This window comes from Macaca mulatta, chromosome 5 (assembly GCF_049350105.2).
Source record: "Macaca mulatta isolate MMU2019108-1 chromosome 5, T2T-MMU8v2.0, whole genome shotgun sequence".
Taxonomy (NCBI): domain Eukaryota; kingdom Metazoa; phylum Chordata; class Mammalia; order Primates; family Cercopithecidae; genus Macaca; species Macaca mulatta.
Window position 1 is genome coordinate 118,984,302 of NC_133410.1, and position 15,121 is coordinate 118,999,422.

Sequence of the window (15,121 nt, forward strand, 5' to 3'; positions counted from 1 at the left end):
GTCTCTCTTGTTTTTCTTGATTAACCTGGCTAGAAGTTTATCAATTTAATTGATTTTTTCCCCAAAGAACTAGCTTTTAACATCACTGATTTTTCTCTATGGATTTTCTGTTCTCGATTTCATTGGTTTCTACTCTAATATTTATTATTTCTTTTCTTTTGCTTGCTTTTCATTTCATTTGCTCCTCTTTCTCTAGTTTCTTAAAGTATAAGTTTAGATTTTCCAATTTTAGATGTTTATTCTTTCCTATTATATGTATTCAATGCTATAGATTCCCCTCTGAGCATTGCTTTCAGTGCCTTCCATAAATTTTGATAAGTTGTATTTTCATTTATTTTAAAATATTTTAAATTTTTTTCTTGTGATTTCTTCTTTGACCCATGTCTAAGTATTTTGGGATTTTCCAGCTATCTTTGGGTTATTGATTTTTATTTTAATTCCCCTGAGATCCGAAAGCATACATTGTATTTTTCTTTTTTTACATTTACTCATGTGAGTTTTATAGCCTTCAGTGTGATCTCTCTTAATGAGATGTTGCATGTGAACTTGAGAATGTGTATTTTGCTGTTTTTGGATAGTCTATAGATGTCACATTTATCTCAGTTGATTGATGGTGCTATTGAGTTCAACTGTATACCTCCTGATTTTCTGCTCGGCAGATCTGTCCATTTCTAACAGAGGAATGTTGAAGTCTGCAACTGTAAACGTGAATTCATCTGTTTCTTCTTGTAGTTCTGTTAGTTTTTGTTTTGCCTCATGAACTTTGATGCTGTGTTAGGAGCATACACATTAAGAACTGTTATGTCTTCTTGGAGAATTGGCCTTTTATTATTATGTAATGTCTCCCTTTACTCCTGGTAGCTTTCCTTGCTCTAATGTCTGTTTTGCCTGAAATTAATATAGCTATTTCAGCTTTCTTTTTATTAGTGTTAGCATAGTATATCTTTCTTCATCCCTTTGCTTTTCATCTATATGTGTCTTCATATTTAAAGTGGGTTTCTTATAGACAATACATAGTTGGATCTGGTTTTTTGATCCACTCTGACAAGCTCTATCTTTTGATTGGTTCATTTAGGCCATTGACATTCAAATTGATTACTGATATACATAATATCTACCGTATTTGCTACTGTTTTCTATTTGTTGCCATTGTTGGGTTTTTTTTTCCTGTTTTTGTCTTCCACATTTTTTCTGCCTTTTTTGGTTTTTAATTGAGCATTCTGTATATTTCATTTTCTCTCCTTTTCCAGCATATTATTTATACTTCTTTTTTTAGTGGTTGCCTAAGAGTTTGCGATATACATTTACAACTATTGCAAGTTCAGTTTCAAATAACATTATACTGCTTCACGGCTGTGCAAATACCTTATAATAAAAAAAATCCCGGCCGGGCGCAGTGGCTCAAGCCTGTAATCCCAGCACTTTGGGAGGCCGAGACAGGCGGATCACGAGGTCAGGAGATCGAGACCATCCTGGCTAACACGGTGAAACCCCGTCTCTACTAAAAAATACAAAAAACTAGCCAGGCGAGGTGGCGGGCGCCTGTAGTCCCAGCTACTCGGGAGGCTGAGGCAGGAGAATGGCGTGAACCCAGGAGGCGGAGCTTGCAGTGAGCCGAGATCGCGCCACTGCACTCCAGCCTGGGTGACAGAGCCAGACTCCGTCTCAAAAAAAAAAAAAAAAAAAAAATCCCAATTCCTCCCTCATGCCCCTTGTCTCACGGCTGTCGTTCATTTCAGTGATTCGTAAGCATAGGTATACCAAGCATACATAGTCAAAACCAGTGTTAGCATTATTCTTTTGAACTGACTGTTATCTAGTAGATCAGTTAAAAATAATAAAAATAAAGGTTTTTATTTTACCTCTACTATTCCCTCTCTGATTCTCTTTCTTTCTGTAGAGCTAAATTTCCAACCTTTATCATCTTGCTTTTCTCTGAAGAACTTCTTTTAATATTTCTTGCAAGGCAGGCCTGCTAGCAACAAATTCACTAAATTTTGTTTGAAAATATCTTTGTTTCTCCTTTACTTTTGAAGAATAATTTCACAGGGTACCAAATTTTAGGCCTTTTTTTTTTTTTTTTTTTTTTTTTTGCCTCTCAACACTAAATATTTTATCCCACTTCTTGCTTGCATGATTTCAGAGAAGTCAGGTTTAATTTCTTTTTTTCTCTGCTATAGCTAAGGGTTCCCCCGCTGTCCCTGGCTTCTTTAAGAATTATTTTCTTTATCTTTGATTTTCTGCACTTTGAAAACGATATACCTATGTGTAGTTTTCTCTTGGCGTTTGTTCTGCTTGGTGTTCTCTGAGCTTCCTGGATCTGTGGTTTGCTATCTGACATTAGTTTCGGGGGAATTCTCAGTCTTTAATCAAATAATTCTTCTGTTCCTTCCTTTCTTCTCCTTCTAGTATTTTCATTACATACATGTTATTCCTTTTGTAGTTGTCCTAAAGTTCTTGAATATTCTGTTCTGGTTATTTTTTTTTTCCCAGTCTTTTTTCTCTTTGCTTACCAGTTTTGAAAGTTTCTAATGAAATATCCTTAAGCTCAGCGATTCTTTCTTCAGCTGTGTTTCATCTACTAACAAGCCCATTAAAGGCATTCTTCCTTTCCGTTACAATGCTTTTCATCTCTAGCATTTTATTTGAATTCTTTCTTAGAATTTCCATCTGTCTTCTTACATTACCCATCTGTTCTTGCATGTTATCTACTTTTTCTAGTAGATTCCTTAGCATATTATTTGTAGTTATTTCAAGTTGCTAGTCTGATAATTCCAACGTTCCTGCCATGTCTGGCTTTCGTTCTGATGCTTATTCTGTCTGTTCAAACTGTGTTTTTTGCCTTTTAGTAAGTCTTGTAATTTTGTGTTAAAAGCTGGATATGATATACTGGATAAAGGGAACGGCAGTAAATAAGCCTTGTATAATATAGTGATAAAGTAAGGTATGGAGGGGAAGTGTTCTGTAGTCCTGTGATTAAGGGGATTAGGTCTCAGTCTTTCAGTGAGCCTGTACCCCTGGACTGTGAACTTCACAAGTGCTTCTCAGTGCTTCCCCCACCCTCCACCGCCTTAGGTGGGATAGGATGGTTACAGGGTGCTGAAGTTGAGTTTTTCTTTTCCCCTAGGTTAACTAAGCTGTAATGAAATCCCAATTAGTTAAGCTCTGGGAAAATAATTTACCTTGTGGACAGTCCTTGTTAAGAATAACAGAATTTGGCCAGGCGCGGTGGCTCACGCTTTTAATCCTAGCACTTTGGGAGGCCGAGGGAGGGGGGATCACTAGGTCAGGAGTTCGAGATCAGCCTGCCAACATGGTGAAACCCTGTCTCTACTAAAAACAGAAAAATTAGCTGGGCATGGTGGCAGGCGCCTGTAATCGCAGCTACTCGGGAGGCTGAGGCAGGAGAATCACTTGAACCCAAGAGGCGGAAGCTGCAGTGAGCTAAGATCATGTCACTGAACTCCAGCCTGGGCAACAAAGTGAGACTCCGTCTCACCAAAAAAAAAAAAAAAAAAAAGAAAGAACAGAATTCTCTGGCATATTTCAAAATGACTGCTTTTCCTTTCCTGCTGCCAGAAGGAGGAGATTTTTCTTCAATTTTCACTGTGAGTACCTAGTAGAACTCCCAGAAGTGAAACTCACAAAAGGGTGGGAATGCCCCCACCTGTGGGACTCCCTGGAGTGTTTTCAAGAGTTGTCCAGGCTGAGCCTCCAGCAATTTGTCGGTTGCAGTTCAGGTTTTCCTACCCTGGTACTGATTCTTTGCAGATTTCTGCTCATGAGTCTCTGCTTCGTTAAGTTGTCATTGTCTGTATTTATCTATCTCTTCAATTTTGGGGACAGCAATTTTCCATCTAACTTTAGTTTTCTTACGCATCTAAGAAGAGTTGTTGATTTTCATTGTACTCAGCCATTTATTACTTGTTAGGATGGAGTGACAACTTTTGAGTTTTTTATGTCAGACAGGAAACTGGAAGTCTTAATTCTTTCTTAAAGAGAGCTTTTTTTTCATCTCAAACTATCATTTTGGCCATTACCAATATTCTTTTTTTTTTTTTTTTTTTTTTTTTTGAGACGGAGTCTCGCTGTGTCGCCCAGGCTGGAGTGCAGTGGCTGGATCTCAGCTCACTGCAGGCTCCGCCTCCCGGGTTTTTACGCCATTCTCCTGCCTCAGCCTCCCGGGTAGCCGGGACTACAGGCGCCCGCCACCTTGCCCGGCTAGTTTTTTGTATTTTTTAGTAGAGACGGGGTTTCACCGTGTTAGCCAGGATGGTCTCGAACTCCTGACCTCGTGATCCGCCCGTCTCGGCCTCCCAAAGTGCTGGGATTACAGGCTTGAGCCACCGCGCCCAGCCACCAATATTCTTTTGGACAATTCTTAGCCATTATTAGTTCAAATATTGCTGCTTTTCCTTTCTCTCTTTTTTCCTTCTTCTGGTAGTCCCATTATGCCTAAGTTACACTTGTGCAATTGTCCCAGTTCTTACATATTTTGTTAGATTTTTTTTTCCCATTATTTTTTCTCCTTGACTTTCAGTTTGAGAAGTTTCTGTTGGCATACCTCAAGCTGACTGATTCTTTCCTCCCCAGTGTCTAGTCTACTGATGAGCCCATCAAAGGCATTCTTCATTTCTGTTACAGTGGTTTCTATTTCTAGCAATTCCTTTTGGTTCTTTCTAAGTTTCTAGCTCTCCATTTACATTACTCATCTGTTCTTGCATATTGTATACTCATTCCATTAGAGCCTTTAATCATAGTTGCTTTACTATCGTACTCCGATAATTCCAAAATTTCTGCCATATCAGAGCCTGGTTCTGATGCTTGTCTTGTCCCCTCAAACTGTGGCTGTTGTTGTTTTTTTCTTTGCCTTTTAGCTTGTCTTTAAATTTTTTGCTGAAAGCTAGACATGAGGTATCAGGCAATAGAAACTGAACTGAATAGGTCTTTAGTGTGAAGTTTTATGTGGCTAGGAGTTAGATGTTTAATGTTTGCTGTAGCTGTAGGTATCAGGCTTTCCTCTAGTGTCCTTATTTTTGTTTTTCCTGATGTTTTGGGGGTTTCCCTATAAATTCTTTCTCAAATAGAATCTGTGCCTTGTATAAAACTGGAGCCCTGTTAATGTAGTGGTAAGATATTGAGGAGAGGAATCATTCTATAATCTTTTTTGTTGTTGTTGTTGTTTTTTTTTGTTTTTGTTTTTTGGTTTTTTTTTGAGGCAGACTCTCGCTCTATCACCCGGCCCAGAGTGCAGTGGTGTGATCTCAGCTCACTGCAAACTCTGCCTCCTGGGTTCACGCCACTCTCATGCCACCCGCCACCACGCCCGGCTAATTTTTTGTATTTTCAGTAGAGACAGGGTTTTACCATGTTAGCCAGGACGGTCTCGATCTCCTGACCTCGTGATACACCCGCCTCGGCCTCCCAAAGTGCTGGGATTACAGGTGTGAGCCACCGCGCCTAGCCTAATCTTATCATTAAATATATATCTTTTTCACTGGGCCTGTGCCTCTAGACTGTAATCTTTACAAGAGTTTAGCCTCTTTTATTCTCCTGTATGAGGCAGTAAGGCTAGAGGGGTCTGTAGTTGACTAATTGCCCTTTCTCCAAGTCAGATAAGGCTCTGGTAAAGTAGTTTCCCATTATGGAGGACATGTGCTCAGGGCTATTTCAGAATGGTTATTTTTCCTTTCCTCCTGCCCAAAGCAGAGACAGTATTTTCCTCTGATCTCTGATCTTCACTGTGAGAACCTGGTAAGGTTCCAGGAGATAAAACTCATGAAAGTGTGGGAGTTTTTCCTTCAATGCTAGTTCACACTGAGTGTCCAGCAATTCACCAATTACAGTTTAAGAATTCCAGCTAGTATTGGCTTCTGAGGCGTCTTCTCCCAGTAAGCTATAATTACACACTGTTAAGGGTAGGAGGAAGAAATTCATAAGGCTATGCCTTAATAAACTGGTAATAAAATAAATAGATCAACAAATAATAGAAGGCTCTTACTTACAGTGAGGTGCTGAGCATCTACTGGTAAATGTGGGAGAGTTTCTGGAGGTGGAAAATCATCATTTTGCAGCCAAATTCTAGATGAGGCAAGAGCCATCAACAGGGAAGGAATTTAAGTAAGAAATTGCTTTTTAAAAAAGTCCTCCAGCTTGAAGCAGCTCCAGCTAGCCATACAGTGTACAGTTTGAACACCAGTGACTCCTCTGTCTTTGTCACTTACTCCCTCTCCTCCGTTTGTTGTAAGTACTTTCTTACTTTTTGGTATAGAAATATGATCCAGGTTGATCTTGTACCAACTATCATGTCCTGTCACTTTTGTCAGCCATTTCTTTGAGGACCCCTCAAATAAAAATAATTTTTAAAAATTTTAATTGTATATTTGAACATTATATGGGATTTTCAAATACAAAGAAGAATAAAGAAGTTAAAATGAATCACTTATTTCAACACTGACTTTCTTCCATTCTGAATTCTCTTTTAACATCAGGGCAGTATTTAACTTCAAAGAGAGGGTGACAGAAATTGAAAAATATAGAAGTGGAAATCCCTGTTAAGATATTACACAACTTTCATGTCCAGTGAGTTCCTAACTCCCTGGAAGGTCTTTCACTTGCTGTTCTTTGGGTTGCATGTATGAACAAACAAGTGGAAAAAGATGTTTACAGGCCATCCCGTTGCTCTACATGACCTTCCTAACCCTCAAACCACCACATGGACCATAAGCCTTAGGTCCACGTGGGATAAAGCACAACCTCCCCACTCCTGTCTGCTCATTAGAAAACCCCGCTTGCTGCCTGGAAGGGCTGTTTGTTGGAATTGAGCTCCTAGGGTAGAAGCCTCCCTGGAGATGGGAGGTCAGTGAGCCCAGGTTTCCCTGGAACCTCAGCTTATGAAAACTGTATCAGACTTGCCAAGTCTCAGAGTGTGAAGTAAACAGGGACACAGCAGGTATAGTTGGAAGGAAAACAATGGCAGAGGAATCATACTGGATTCACTGAAAATGAAATTTATAAAATTACAAATTTGGAGTTTTCCAAAAAGTTACTTAAATTCCATTTAACTAAAATATTCCTAATACATTGCAAATTTGGATTTGAAAATTTGGGGTATGAAAATTAAGTTCACACGGAAGACACATGTATGAGAAATAAGCTTCTGAAGAAAAGGAAAATAATAATTATCTCTCATTTTTGGCCTTTATTAGGAGGTGCCACAGACAAATATTATGAGTCAGTTTAGGTTGGTAGTGTAACACATGAATTCTGTGGTGGCAGCCAAGGGCACTCAGTGTTGAACTCAGATAAACATTTCATGCCACTTGACAAAGACTCTCACCTTGACTAAACTTCAGTCAGGTTCCTCAGAACCCTCTTCTCAACTAGGCGTTAACCATGGCCTATAAAAACTGTAAACTCTCAGCACAAATGTTGTCAACATTGCCCCCCTCACACCACACACACTAAGAGACTTGAATGAACATTTGCATAGTTTCTAATAGCTCAAGGCCACATTGTTTGGATGACAACTCTGGTTTTCCTAGAATGCCTGTCTGAGAAAGCTCAGTACCATCTGGAAAATTTACTGTTTATTCCAGCCAAAACCTGGTGATAGGTCAATAAGCCATAGAACGTCATCTTTAGAGCAATGCTGTACTTTGGGTATGTTCCCCAAAGTTGATGTGTTGGAAACTTGATTCCCAGTGTTGTAGTGTTGGGATGTGAGGTGTATTGGGAGGTGTTTGGCTCACGGGGGCACTGCCCTAATGAATAGATTAATGCCATTTTCACTGGAGAGGTTATCATGGCAGTAGGTTCCTTACAAAAGGATGAGTTTGGCCCCTTCTTGTGCTGTTGCGCATACACACTTGCTTTCTCTCTGCCTCCCTTTTGCCATGGGATGATGCAGCAAGAAGGTTCTCACCGATATGCCAACACCTTGGTCTTGGATTTCTCAGACTCTAGAACTGTGAGGAAATAAAATTTTGTTCTTTGTAAGTTGCCCAGTCTGTGATATTCTGCTGTCGCAGCAGAAAATAGACTAAGACAGAAAATTGGTACCAGGAGTGGGGCTATAAGAAATATCTGAAAAGGTGGAAGTGGCTTTGGAATTTGGTAATGGGCAAAGGCTGGAAGAGTTTGGAAGAGCAAACTAGAAATAGCCTATATTGCCATGAACAGAGTGTTAAGGACAATTCTGATAAGGGCTCGGAAGAGAATAGCTGCAGGAAGTCTGAACGTTTTTAGAGATTTACTTAAGTGGTCATGATCAGAATGTTGGTAGAAATATCGATGGTAGGCTGGGCGTGGTGACTCACACCTGTAATCCCAGCACTTTGGGAGGCTGAGGCAGGTGGATCACTTGAGGTCAGGAGTTTGAGAACAGTGTGGCCAACATGGTGAAACCTTGTCTCTACTAAAAATCCAAAAATATATATATGGTAAAGGCCAATCTGATAAGCTCTTTGAAATGAGGAATATCTTATTGGAAGCTGGAATAAACACCATTATTGTTATGGACTTGCAAAGAACTTCTGAGCCCTCACCAGAACTTTTTTTTTTTTTTTTTTTTTTTTTTTTTGAGACAGAGTGTCTCTCTGTTGCCCAGGCTGGATTGCAATGGTGCAATCTTGGCTCACTGCAACCTCTGCCTCCCAGGTTCAAGCAATTCTCCTGCCTCAGCATCCCGAGTAGCTGGGACTACAGGTGTGCACCACAATGCCCAGCTGATGTTTGTATTTTTAGTAGAGATGGGGTTTCACCATGTTGGCCACGCTGATCGCAAACTCCTGAACCCAGGTGATCCACCCACCTCGACCTCCCAAAGTGCTAGGATTACAGTCGTGAACCACCTCACCTGGCCTGGGGGTATAAATTTTTTATCACCCAGACCTGTCCTCTCTTGGGAGTCTCTCTTTGAAATGCTAATGTTCAAGGACATAACTCTTACTCCCAACCAGTGGGTGCCTGGCTCTGACTTGCATCCTGTCATAAGATATGAGAAGTTTATTTCTCTTCTGGATAGTTACCAATTAAACCCATATGGCCCAGTAACATTAACCAACTATCCACTTTTTGTAAATTTTCATTTCCCTGACTCTGTTCAAGCCCCTGCTGTTCATCCTGCCTATTCTGTCATTCTTTCTTTAAAACAGTCATCTCTGCACAAATTGAAGTTGAGTTCGGTTCACGCTGGACCCTATTGCAATAGTTATTAATAAAATTTACCCTTGCTGTTTTAGTGCCCAGCTTTGTCTATCTTTGGTATATATTCCACGGTTTTGGACAAAATTTTGTCCCATCTATGCCTTTTCTCTGTATATAGATCTTTTACGTACCAATACACTTTTCATTAACAAAAGGACTCTGACTCTTCTACAGATCTCAAAGCCTAAAAGGGACCACCTAGCTTTCACCCCTCTATGGCAGCTATAGCCTAGACTATGGAAGAGGGTAAAGACTAGAACAGTCTTGAATTGGGTAATGATGGAAGAAAAATAACTTCAGGACTACTGACACAAACAACTGATAACTTCCGGACTACTGACACAAACAACTGATAACTTCCGGACTACTGACACAAACAACTGATAACTTCCGGACTACTGACACAAACTGGAAAACTCACTGGACTGATACCGACTCTAGACACACGTCTCTCTTTTCTGCAGTTGTTTGCTGCTACCTGGTGGGAAGGTCCATCTTCCCTTCCTCTCACCTTGTCCTCCCTCACGTTTTCTTACAGTGAGAATGAACAATTACAGCTCTCAGAAAGGTATCAATCTGAGGGACTTCTCATAGGCTGAGCGTAATTTTATATGGACCTTATAAACCCATAGAGAAGGTGGGATGAGGGAAGTCTATAATCAAGAGAACTTTATATTAAAAACTCTGAAACCGTAATTCCTGTAAGAGTTGAAAAATAATTTTCCCTTTACTCTTAGTTCTTAGCTGGGATGGACCCCTGTAATAAGAGAGATTACTAACAAAAAATCAAACAGTAGCTTATTAATGTGTATGTTTCATAGACACATGGGAGGTATCCAAGGAATGAGTAATTCTCAAAGAGGTGGCTCTGAACCTCAGCTGACAGAGCATCTTCTACAAAGAACAATACATTTTTAGAGTTGTGACAAGACAAAGGAAAAGGGCCTTGAATCTCTGGGGGCAGCAGATTGTGGAAGAGCAAATAAGTTGGTTAAAGGTAGTTAAAAGCTACTAAAGTTTGTCATGTAGATTCCTCTGGTGCAATCTCTAAGCTGAAAAGAGTCTAAAGTTGTCTCTGGTGATCTACCTTTGTTCTTTCTGGTAGAGGGGTCTTTGTAAAATTTGTGTCCTGCTTTTGGGCAAATAGGGAGAGGCCAGAGAGCCTTTCTTGTGTCTGCTTATTTTCAGTTGCCTTCAGCTCATAATAATCCTTATGCCAAAGTGACATGTTTTTTGGTGACTTTTTTTTTTTTTTACCTTGTATATGAACTGCCTTTCAGATCCACACTTTGTTGTTTACTGTGACACTCTTTGTTGAAAAGAACATACTCTTGAACTGCTTTTGAAATGTATATTACACCTTTGTTTACATGTTTGTACACCAGCTTCCTTACCCTGTGGATCCTAAAATAATATTTGGAAAGAGAACTGGGGACAGAAAGACTTACACACCCTGCAGGAACAATATGGTGACTGGCTTGTTTCCCTTGTGTCTTTTCTCAGAAAAACCAAGTAATGAGCACACTGCTGAGATGGAACACATGAAATCCTTGGCTCATAGACTATTTACAATCTTGCATTTAGAAGAGTCTCAGAAAAAGAGAGAGCACCATTTACTGGAGAAAATTGACCACCTGAAGGAACAGCTGCAGCCCCTTGAAGAGGTTAGGAAGCATCACGGTTGAGCATATTTGAAAATAATACCTAGTGTTTATTGAGTGCTCCTCATGTGAGCATCTTTCTGAATGCTTTCCATATGCTAATTTTCTCCTTTACTCCTCACGAACAACCTGTAAGTTCAGGACTTCTATCTTCCTCATTTTTTCAGATGAGGAAACTGAGCCACAGAGGTATATCGCTAATACATGTAGAGCCTGGACTTGAGCTCACGTGACCTGTGTTCAGAGCTGCCATCTTAAACTCTATGCCATGCTTCCTCTCCAGAGATCAGTCGTAATGTCTCTGTAAATAAGTGCATATGAGCAGGGAAGCACTAGCTGGAGTCCTACCTCCCTTTCCTTTTTTAGAGAATAGGCCCAGAGCCCTTACTCCGCCTAACAGAATTGCAGCTGGAAAGTTGGTAATAACTAGCATCTAAAGTTAATCAATGGTGTGGAAACAATAACTTTGATTTGGGGGGATAGCTGGGGAAATGTGTTTGTTTCAAAGGAAAGAATTGCATTCTTTAGACTTATAATCCCATTTGTGATGTTTATTTAAATGGAAAGGTCTATGTGCATCTCTCAATATGAATGGAAAGTTTCTGGAGATGTAAGGAAGTTTTAATAGTAATGACCTCTAAGGGTATTTGGAGAATGTCAGAGAGAGGGACTTGTTTTATTTTTTTGATTGTTTACCATTTTAGTTTTTTCTTTACTTGTAATATATTTACTTGGATTAAAATTTAAAAATCTAAAGTTTTCCTCCCACCCTATCCTCCCAGTTACTACATTCTTCACACCTATGAATCATTTTAGATTTCCTTTATCTGTGTACAAACAAATACAAATATATTCTTGTTCTTTTTCTCAGAAAAGGAAGCACACTATTATGCACTATTCTCATCTTTTTTCAGCGTATTATAGAAATCTCCCCTTATTGGCACAGAGCTTCATTACAGTTGTGTAACATCTTGATGGGCATATGGATTGTGTTTGGACTTCTGCTTTTAAGAATGCATCTGTAATGGGTTTTGTGTATGCAGATATATTTTCAGAATGATTTCTTAGAAGTGGAATTGCTGAGTCAAGTAGGCCTCTAATTTTATTTGGGTCTCAGAGGATGACTTCTGAGTTTTTCATTGTATACTCTTCTATACTATTCATTTTTCCAAGAGCAGTTACTACCTTTATAATTTTAAAAAGATTAATGAGCTGATATGGTAATGAGTATTTACTCATTCATGTATATGTTTTATAAATTGTTTTTCCATATATCTGACCTCTTCAAAGTAATACAGATGTGCATTTGTTTAAGAGTTCTTTTTCATCTTGCTTTTTGTCCCTTTAGTTGGTGTATTTGTAAACGGAATTAAGTTTTTCATTCCCCCTCAGGTGAAAGCTGGAATAGCAGCTCATTCGGAAGCCAAAACCAGCGGACTCCTGTGGGCTGGATTGGCACTGCTGTCCATTCAGGGTGGGGCACTAGCCTGGCTCACGTGGTGGGTGTACTCCTGGGATATCATGGAACCAGTTACATACTTCATCACGTTTGCAAATTCTATGGTCTTTTTTGCATACTTTTTAGTCACTCGACAGGTGAGTAGTTTGTTAGGAAAATGGTAAGTTAGAACATCTTTGCAAAGAATCTCTTATCTAAGCAATGAGCAATAAAGCCTTTTTATTTACTGAATTACTGCCATCTGGGTTTTTATGAGCTGGTAAATGTATTGTTTTTCACAAGACTGGATGAAGACTTACAACACAGAGAAATTATATATAACTTCTATGGAGAAGTAATTAGTGTAACACACAGATTCCTCCATTGGGATAAACATGTGTTCTCTGTGCCCTCATTTATAAATAAAACTGAATTTGCATTGCAAAACATTCAGTAATATCAGCTTTGTCTCATGGTTTATTCAGTATGCCAAAAATCTCCCTTTTCTTTTTTCTTCCTTCTTCTTTCCCATTATGTGTAATTTCTCCCAGCTTGCCTGTGTTTGAAAGGAGCAGCAGATCTTAAATGAGACTAAATGTTTTATTTGTGTTGGCTTATGCTTACTCTCATGGCCATTGCAAATATTTTACCCATTCATCTGCCTTCTTTTGCTTTGGTGTTGCTGAGTCAAGTATCCTTCTTGCAGAGGCATTATGTTCATTCAGAACATGTTATTTTCTTCTCTCTTTTTTTTTTTTAAGGATTATACTTACTCAGCTGTTAAGAGTAGGCAATTTCTTCAGTTCTTCCACAAGAAATCAAAGCAACAGCATTTTGATGTGGAGCAATACAACAAGTTAAAAGAAGACCTTGCTAAGGTATACTACAAATACATCTTATAGCTGGTTTGTTTGGGAGCCTGAACTTAGTATCAGGGAAATACAATTGGTGGCTCATCCTCACAAATTAAATCTTGGTCCTAGATTTCTGTGTGTTGTAGGATTGCCACCACGCCTGCCACCATGCCTGGCTACTTTTTTTGTATTTTCGGTAGAGACGGAGTTTTACTATGTTGTCCAGACTGGTCTCAAACTCCTAACCTCAAGTGATCCGCCCACCTCAGCCTCCCAAAGTGTTAGGATTACAGGTGTGAGCCACCATGTCTGGCCAAGCCTTTTAAAAAAATGTATTTTATTTCATATAATCATTCTATAGGAAAAATATAATGCTTTTAAAAAAATTTTGCGGATTCCCTTATATTTGTATAATCCTGAGAAGGCTAAGGAATGTTCTTTCAGCTAGTTTATAGGACAGTGCCTTTGAGATTTAGAAGGTAAGCCTAGTGTGATCCCAGCGATTTGGGAGGCTGAGGTGGGAGGATCTCTGGAGTCCAGAAATTGGAGACCAGCCTAGTCAACATAGTGAGACCTCATCTCTACAAAATTTGTTTTTAAATTAGCTGGGCATGGTGGCACATGCTTGTAGTCCTAGCTACTTGGGAAGTTGAGGCAGGAGGATCCCATGAGCCCAAGAGTTCAACACTGCAGTGAACTATGATAACACCACTGCACTCCAGCCTGGGCAGCAGAGTGAGACCCCATCTCTAAAAAAATTTTTTTAAATATTTAACACCTTGTTAATTATCTCTAAGGTAATAAAGTGGAGATAAAAAGATAAAGTGGTAGGTTAAGAGTTTTTTAAAGAATATGAACTGGAAAACCATTATAAAGGGGATAAACTAGTAGTATTATTATTATTATTTGGTTTGGTTGTTTTAAACCTTTTTTTTTTTATTTATTATACTTTAAGTTCTAGGGTACGTGTGCATAATGTGCAGGTTTGTTACACATGTATACTTGTGCCATGTTGGTATGCTGCACCCATAAACTCGTCAGCACCCATCAACTATTATTTTTTTAAATACATAAGGATGAATTAGTAAACTCATCTTTTAAAAAGATCCACATATAATATTGAAATATTTATATCCCATCACTTTGGGAAGCTAAGGTGGGCAAATCACTTGAGTCCAGGAGTTCAAGACCAGCCAGAGCAACATGGCGAAACTCCCTCTCTACAGAGAATACCAAAAAATATTAGGCAAGCATGGTGGTAGGCACCTGTGGTCCCAGCTACTTGGGAGGCTGAGGCAGGAGAATCACTTGCACCAGGGAGGCGGAGGTCACAGTAGGCTGAGATGGTACCATTGCACTCCTGCCTGGGTGACAGAATGAAACCCATCTCAAGAAAAAAAAAAAGAAATATTTTAGCATTTGTCACTAATAGTTTAAACATTTTATTGCTGTAAGGAAACGTTGTTTATAGAATTCCTTTCAAGCAGTAACATTGGTATGTTTCTCATTCTTTCTGATCACATGCTATTTCTTTTTCCCATGACAGGCTAAAGAATCCCTGAAACAGGTGCGCCATTCTCTCTATTTGCAAATGCAAGTAGAAGAACTCAATGAAAAGAATTAATCTTACGTTTTTAAATGTCATCGGATTTTCCATTTTGTATTGATTTTGCAACTTAGGATGTTTTTGAGTCCCATGGTTCATTTCAATTTGATTGTTCAATCTTTTTTTTTGTTATTAAATTCTTGTAAAACAGAAGTATTGTTTGAAGTTCTCAACTAAGATTTTTACTTTTTGGATTTTTAAGACTTGCTAATGTTAGAAAGGGCTTGTATGCGTCTATCAAAGCAACAGTGGCTGCTGTTAGCTAAAAATCCTTGTCAGCTTGTCCCATGTTCTCTATGTGAAGGTGAAAGGGTATGTGCTTGGCATTCACTTTCATTCTTAGACTTAATTTGGA

At 39.1% G+C, this 15,121-nt stretch overlaps 1 protein-coding gene across 2 annotated transcripts in view; it reads left to right on the forward strand.

Moving 5' to 3' along the window:
* MCUB (mitochondrial calcium uniporter dominant negative subunit beta) overlaps positions 1-14,916 on the forward strand; it is a 107,907-nt gene extending 92,991 nt beyond the window's left edge. For both annotated transcript variants that reach the window (XM_015139015.3, XM_028848668.2), the window contains 4 exons: positions 10,711-10,871; positions 12,261-12,464; positions 13,068-13,184; positions 14,707-14,916. In XM_015139015.3, the coding sequence (XP_014994501.3) occupies positions 10,711-10,871; positions 12,261-12,464; positions 13,068-13,184; positions 14,707-14,784 (560 nt within the window). In that variant the 3' untranslated portion in view covers positions 14,785-14,916. The remainder of the gene's footprint in view (positions 1-10,710; positions 10,872-12,260; positions 12,465-13,067; positions 13,185-14,706) is intronic.
* Positions 14,917-15,121: the final 205 nt, after the last annotated feature.